At 37.6% G+C, this 8,196-nt stretch overlaps 1 protein-coding gene across 1 annotated transcript; it reads left to right on the top strand.

Moving 5' to 3' along the window:
* Positions 1-6,531: 6,531 nt before the first annotated feature.
* LOC148846011 (endochitinase EP3-like) lies at positions 6,532-7,705 on the top strand. The gene is made up of 2 exons (XM_088953282.1): positions 6,532-7,045; positions 7,136-7,705. Exons 1-2 carry the CDS (start codon positions 6,628-6,630, stop codon positions 7,537-7,539), a joined length of 822 nt encoding a protein of 273 aa, XP_088809408.1. The 5' UTR covers positions 6,532-6,627; the 3' UTR covers positions 7,540-7,705.
* The last annotated feature ends 491 nt before the right edge of the window (positions 7,706-8,196 follow it).

Raw genomic sequence — 8,196 nt, 5'->3', positions numbered from 1 at the left:
CAGAGAGCTCTACCATCCTCTAAGTTGCAAGCCGCCTAGGAGCAGGTCAAATGATGAGTTCACCAAGGTAGCTCACCATCAGGGAGCTCAGCATAGTTCTCCCCAAGGAGCTCGCCAAGGAGCCAGGCAGCTCAGCAGAGCTCGCCACAAGCAGCTCGACATAGCTCTCCCCTGGGCAGTTTGCCATCAAGGAGCTCGCCACCAGGTAGTTCTCCTCCAGGGAGCTCAGCATAGTTCTCCCCAAGGAGCTCGCCAAGGAGCCAGGCAGCTCAGCAGAGCTCGCCACAAGCAGCTCGACATAGCTCTCCCCCGGGCAGTTTGCCATCAAGGAGCTCGCCACCAGGTAGTTCTCCTCCAGGGAGCTCGTCACCAGGCAGCTCTCCACCAGGGAGCTCGTCACTAAGTAGCTCTCCACCAGGGAGCTCGCCACCAGGCAGTTCTCCACCAGGGAGCTCGTCACCAAGTAGCTCACCACTAGGGAGTTCGCCACCAAGTAGCTCATCACCAAGGCACTTCACCACCAGGTCAAATAACGAGGTACTTAGCCAAAAAAATTGATACATCACAAAAAATTGGTATATGACCAAAAACGATAGCATTAGGTTGGTTCACGGGAATAGCAGTTTTGGAATATTGCCCACTCCCTTCCCTTTCTTGGGAATGAGAGTCCATTTTAGCCAATTCTGATTTGAATCCGATTCTAATTGAGCTAAACAGGTATGGGAATAGACCATTCTATTTGTAATTCCAACGAATTTCGATTCCAATTCTAATTCATCCATGTCACACGTGCCCATAGAATATGTTCCACCTTGTTCTAATACACCTTTTGCACAAAAACTTTGCTTATCACAATATTGAAGATCTTCTACTTGAAGAGATAGGACTATTGTAATCCATAAGGCTATGTTTTGTTTTGTGGGCATTTATTGGAAAAACTCCGCCATATCAGCGCCCCTTAGGCATTGGTATTTATTGTGCACGAAGCCATTGTTTGGTTTTAGTGTTTATTAGAAACACTTGGATTTATGTGCTTGAGGCGTTGGGGGAAACTTCAAATTCGGGTTTCTCCCAACGCCCCAACATTTATTGAAATGAAATGCTTACTTGGAGCATTGTAAGCTGAGGTGGAAGATAGCTTTATGCAGGTGTTACTTGAAATGCCCAACCAAACAACAAAAACAATAAACATTAACCTGAGGTGGAAGATAGCTTTTTGGGGTGTTACTTGAAATATCCATGAAACACCCAACCAAAAAACAAAAGCAATAAACATTAAGTTGAGGTGGAAGATAGCTTTATGAGGTGTTGCTTGAAATACCCATGAAATGCCCAACCAAACAACAAAAGTAATAAACGTTTAAAATAGCGTTTATCAATTAAATGTTTATTTGATAACACCCCGTCTATAAACGTCTATAGGACCAAAAACATACTAAAACAACACCAACAGAGTTATCTAAGGAGAACTAGTCTACTTCAAAACACTTAGAAAACGGGGACTCTACCCCATTCTCCTTATCAAATCCCTCCTTGAATAACAGTAAATTTTCAGTAAATAGGGGCTACTAATTATTGAGTCCAACAACACAGCTATTCAATAATTACTAATTTTGACAGAAAATAGGGGCTCTGCCCCATTTTTTTCATAGAATCTGTAGTAGTGTAGATACCGAGCCGCACATATGGAACATTGGTTGTGTTGTGGTTATCGATATTTTCAATGTACAGCTGGATGAGTGTGGCCATTAATGTGTTGTGGTCAGCAGATTTGAACTCAAAGTTTGATAATTGCAATCACTTCCCCTAAACTTTCTAAAATATTTGTAAGTAGACTCCTTTTGTCATAAACCTTTAAGAAGAAGAATGAGAATGTCCAAAATACTCATGCAGTTATTTTTGACCAAAATGTTTGTTTTCCAAATTTTCTCTTCATATGAATCATTAGTTCAAACCCTTCCAATTTCATTTCTAAACTGGATTTTTTTTTCCAAATTTGTCTAAAATTACAACTTTAAATTCTCTATTTTTTCAATGTTTATAAAGTTTATATTATTTTTTCCGTAGAAACCAGATTCAATAGATGTTTTAGATATTTTCATGCATTTTGTTAGAGAAATTTAAAAGAGAATCCACTTGCAACTATATATATTAGAAAATTCAGAAAAGGCTAATTACCAAACTTCTGGGAGATTTAGCTACGATCAGAAACTTTCACCAATTTACCCTTTTTAATATTACCATTTCAATGTCTTGCTGGAATGTTTTTGGGTGGGGCCGAGCTCGGACCGGATCATGCCCCCAGTTGTATTTTTTTGTTTGCTAAATGATGTATTTTAGTTTTCAAAAAATTACTCTCTTTATTCTATATACAAGTTTAGGCTGCGTTTGGAAACAATGCAAATAAATGTAAATGTAAATATATAGAGTGTAGAACGGTTCATATAAATTATAAAGTTGTGTTAGTTTTGTATTGACAAATTTACCTTTTTACCAAATAGACTTTTAGTTGTAATGGATGCAAACATGAATTTCTATAAAGCATATGCTATTTTTTTTATCAAAAGTCCACTTGAATGCAAATTTACTTCTTTTTTATTGATGTACCTTTAGAATGCGTTTGGAAACGATGCAAATGGAGTATAAATCCCGGTTCAAGGTAAATTTGCACTCTAGTTCACTTTTGCCTGTATTTGGCAACATTACATTTATGCATTGACAAATGTCAGACCAATGCATATTTTCATTGATAAAAAGTTGTAAAAGTACATCAATAAAAAAGAAGTAAATTTGCATTCAAGGGGACTTTTGATTAAAAAAAAAAAGTATATGCTTTATTGGAATTCATGTTTGCAACCATTATGGCTAAAAGTCTGTTTGGTAAGAAGGTAAATTTGTAAATGCAAGACTAAACCAATTTTGCAATTTATATGAACCATTCTACACTCTACATATTTGCATTCACACTTATTTGCATCGTTTCCAAACACAACCTTACATTATCAATGCAATGTTGCCAAACAGGTAAAAGTGAACAAGAGTGCAAATTTACCTTGAACCAGGATTTACACTCCATTTGCATCGTTTCCAAACACAGCTTTAAGGTAACAACTATTGGTGACTGGCAATCTATTCTAAATTGAGATCTGCTCCTCACAACGCTCCTCATACCACCTTACAGTCGCATTCCACCGTGTACTGAAAACATCTCCCATGAATAACAACATACAAGTATGCAAGATGTTTTCGATGTATGGCCGGTACATGTTAGGTAGGTGTGACCATGTGAGGAACGCTCTGTGAGGATGAGCAGATCCGGACTCATCTATTCCTATTAGAATGTATTTTTGAAATCATCCTGTGTCTTTGTATTACATATTCCTTAAACCATTATAAGATAGAAATTAGTTCTTGGAAAAGAGCAATCCATCTTTATGCATAGAATAGCATGTGCCTAAGGGTGTCAATGGACCAGCTTTGAATTGGACCCTGTCCAAACCAAAATCAATTTGGACAGATTGGATGGACCAACAAAACATATTGAATTGGATCAGTCTAGATTTAATGGTCCAAAGCATTTATTGGATTGGATTGGACCCGGTCCACCTTTAATGAATTTATATTGAATTGGGTTGGATTGAGCCAATATCTGATCCATTGATAGAAGATAGGAATATAGGTGTCAATGGATTAAGTTTGAATTAGAATTAATCTAAATTAAAATAAATTTGAACAGATTAGACTGATCCAAAATATTCATTAAATTGGGTTGGACCTGGCCCATTTGTAATGGATTCACGTTGAACTGGATCGAATTGGACCAAATCCAATCCAATTGACGCCCTTACATGTGCGCTCACACTAGTACGTACATTAAAATTCATATACATGGGGAAGTCAATTTTTCTTAAAATGTAATGACTTGGTGACAGCCCTTTAGAATCATTTGTTTGATTTCCATTAAATTGCGGAATTCCTGCATTTTCTTTTAATTTGTTACTCAGAATCGGAAGGAGCATCCAAATGAGAGGATGTGCAGATTTTTATAATTGATGATGAATCCAATATAATAATATCATATGCTCAATATGGGTGGGTGGTAGGGGTGTATTCGAGCCGAGCTGAGCCGAGCCAAGCCAAGCCAAGCCGAACCAAACCGAATACTTGACTATTTGAACTTGGTTTACTAATATCATGTTAGGCTCGAGCTTGAGATCGGCTCGATTCAAAGTTCACGAGTTCAAGCTCGGCTTGATTCGATTTTGACTACAAGTCATGTTTTTTTAATAAAAAATTATGCATATGAAAACATCTTTTTTATTTTACATACAAAAAATTAAGAATTATAAATATTTATTATATATATTTATATATTTATGTGTATATGTATATGTATGTATGTATGTGTGTATGTATATAATAAAAAATTATTTATTTATTATATTAGGCTCATGAACCTCACGAACCAAGTTTCACTGGGCTCGAGCTCGACTCGATTAACAAACGAGCCTATATATCAAGCTCGAGCTCAGTTTAAACCGAACTGAGACAAGCTTTTCATGAAGTGAGCTCGAATAACTCATGAGAAATTCGACTCGTGAGCACCCCTAGTGGTAAATTTTAATGGGACCCACTTGAGGACTAAGACTCCTAGACTAATTAGGGATGCACTTATTTATTTCATTTGTTAGTCCAAGTCAAATTTGAAATCTGATCGAAGTCGTTCTGAATTTAATCTCTTTATAAATGGATTAATTGATCGAATTTGAATCGGCATTTATAGAGGAAAAAACCAGAATAGAGAAATTGGGTCTATGTAAAGTGAGATGGTTGATCACGTCAAGCTTTGTCCAATGGATAGTTTTCTTTTCGATAGTGGAAAAATAGCAAGGTCATTCAATGATCTGCCTAACTAATTTGACAAACATACATTCTAGGGTTTCTACCTACCGGTTGTTAGAATGAATACAGATGTGCTTCTCCCGCCATCCTCACATCACTTGCAGCGGCAGATCTGGAACATCTCCCCTATTTGTATCTTGTTATTTATGGGAAAATGTTTTCAACGCACGCTTGTAACATGCTGTGAGGTGGGTGTATTTAAGAGTACTGTTATGCGATGAGGAACTTCGAATTCGGTTAGAATGGACATAGCCATTTTGTGAATCTTTTATTTGGAAGAACGTCAAACAAAATTAGGAATTAGGAATGACAATTTTTTCCATATTTTAATTCTAAAAGAGATATGCCCTGAATGGATCATGAATGAGAATGATTTTTCCCTCACGCAGATGAGGATGGGAAAATTTCCATCCCATTTGTAGATGAATTAGGAACAAGAAGAGCTCTCCCTGCCACGTAGGGACCTATGATGTGTGTGTATATATGTTTGTGTTTTCAATAAATGGGTTGGAGGCTCAAAACTTGGGATTCATGTTGTGTATTTGTGATTTAGTTAATGAATTTGTGTTAATACCTCAAAAAAATATGGTTGAATATATTGAAATGCAAGGTTTATAAAGTCAAATTGGACAACAAACCGGTCAGGGTTCCGGTTCCTGAGTTGAACGGTTTGACTGTTCGAACTGAATGGATGGTCCGTTTTGACAAAAAAATAAAAAAAAATGGTCAAAACCGTTGAACAGTTCAAATGGTTCGACTGCCCAAGTCAGTGGTTTGCTGATCAAATCAATGTTTTTGGTGAAACAATGGTTTTGGAGTAAAACAGACCTGATCAGTTCTCGATTTTTCTGGTCCAACCATCCGGTCCAGTCCTATTTTAAAAACCATGTTGGAATGTATTTGAATATATTTGGTTGGATATAGAATTGTAAATTATAACTATTTTGTTTTCAATTATTTTTAGAATCAAGTAGAAATAAAACACAAAATGAATTTATTGTCATAAAAAAAAAAAGAAGGAAATGGACCCTATGGGGATGGGGAAATCTATGTACTCATACGTAGGCGACGAGTTTGTCATTCAAGAATATCTTTAAATGAATTTAGCAGATCCAATGCGCAATTGGATGTTGTTTTCTTAGAATATTCACATGATTTTTATTTTTAATGTAAATTCTTCCGTGATCACGGGTGATGTTACATTAGTACAGCATGCTGTACTCGGTTCCGTTTTACCCTTAACCCGTTTTTTAGCCAAAAATCATTGATGATTTTTTATTGTTTTTATTTTAATTTTTTTAAATTATAATAAACCATTCATTAAAATTAGATAGTCGAATTGCTGACTCAGAAACCTGTGGCCAAAGTGGTTTAGGTTTTGGATTGGTTTTAAGACGTCATATTTTTTGAATCAACAACAATCATGGGGTAAATCTTTTGAGAGATTTGGAAGTCAAAAGGCCCATTGAGCTTTTGCATTAAGATCTGAGCAATCCGTTGAATCAGATTGTCTCTTTTTGCGCGTTTTTCCACACAAATAGATGAATAGAAAAAATGCAAAAACTCTATTTAAAGGTTCATGAAAATTTTCAATGATATGCCATAAATAATCACGTGAAAAGTCACGCCAAACGGGGCCCAAATTATTTCTCTATAAATAGCACACTCAGGCGTTCCAGTTGCAGCGTACTCTCAGTCTCCACCATTTTCCTCCATTCTCTTTCCATGGCTACTGTCAAAATTATAACCCTAACTGTCCTTGTGGCCGGAACCCTAGCCAGTCTTTTTCCGGATCCCGTTGTGGGTCAGAACTGTGGTTGTGCCCCAAACCTCTGCTGTAGCCGGTTTGGCTACTGCGGCACAGGCAACGCTTACTGTGGTGATGGATGCCAACAGGGTCCCTGCAACAATGGCGGTGGCGGCAGCAGTAGCGGCGTTTCAGTTGCAGACGTTGTCACACCCGATTTCTTCAACGGAATAATCGGCAAAGCGGCCTCCGGTTGCGCAGGCAAAAACTTCTACACCCGAGGTGCCTTTCTTAACGCCCTTAATTCCTACCCTCGTTTCGCTCAGGATGGCTCCGCCGACGACTCGAAGCGCGAGATTGCTGCTTTCTTTGCACATGTCACACACGAGACTGGACGTAAGTTTCCTCAATTCTCTGCAACTCTGTTACTGAGTTGATTAGTTTGTCTTTCAAATCTAAATCTTTTCTGGGCCTACGTACGTACAGACTTCTGCTACATAGAAGAGATCGATGGTGCCTCAAAGGACTACTGTGACGAGAGCAACACGCAGTATCCATGCGTTCCGGGCAAAGGATATTACGGCCGTGGTCCGATCCAAATATCCTGGAACTACAACTACGGGCCTGCCGGACAGAGCATCGGATTCAACGGTCTGAATGCTCCGGAGACTGTGGCTAAGGACGTGGTGGTGTCTTTCAAGACTGCATTCTGGTTCTGGATGAACAATGTCCATTCGGTCATGAGACAAGGATTCGGCGCCACGATAAGGGCCATTAATGGCGGTGAATGTGGAGGAGGAAACTCCGGCGCTGTTCAGGCTCGAGTTGGGTACTACACCGACTACTGTAACAAACTCGGTGTGTCGCCGGGTGACAGCCTTACTTGTTAGAATGTAGTAATTAATTAATAACAGAGATCTCTATGAAGTTGCATTCACAGGGAAATTGAATAAACAGTACTTTAGTACTGTAGCATTAATAGAAAAGAAAATGGAGGGTAACAAAAATTAAATAAATTAATAAAGGGATCGGAAGCCTTCTACTTCTCGACTGTAATTTCATGGTATTTGATTCTTTCATTTGTCATTTCTTGAACTTGAGAAGTTTTGACTTTAGGCCAGTTCTAATGGTGCTTTTGTTGGCTATAAATTAAGGCTGCGTTTGGGATCAGCATAAAATATCATTAGTGTAGAATCAGAAAGTGGCCGTTGCGTGTAGATTTTTAATTTTTACATCAATAAAATTGATGTAATTTTTATATTAATTATCCATATAAAATTTTAAAACTGATGGGATTTTACATCTCCATCCAAATACATACAAAATTAAACCAAAATTAATTTACATCCATAATAATTACACCCTCTTTCCAAATGCATACAAAACCGAACCCTTAACTTACATCACATCCAAATACAACCTAAAGCTCATTAATTTGTTTCAAGCAGTTCTATATAACTCATTTGAAAAACCATCTCCATTAAAGATTGAAGAAGATTGGATAAATCGTTTGACTCTCTTTAGCAAATTTAATTTAAACCAACTTT

This window comes from Nelumbo lutea, chromosome 7, assembly GCF_056320005.1.
Source record: "Nelumbo lutea isolate HS-2025 chromosome 7, American lotus-T2T, whole genome shotgun sequence".
Classification (NCBI taxonomy): Eukaryota; Viridiplantae; Streptophyta; class Magnoliopsida; order Proteales; family Nelumbonaceae; genus Nelumbo; species Nelumbo lutea.
The sequence above is the reverse complement of the archived record's forward strand: the minus strand, read 5'-3'. Positions and strand labels throughout refer to the sequence as shown.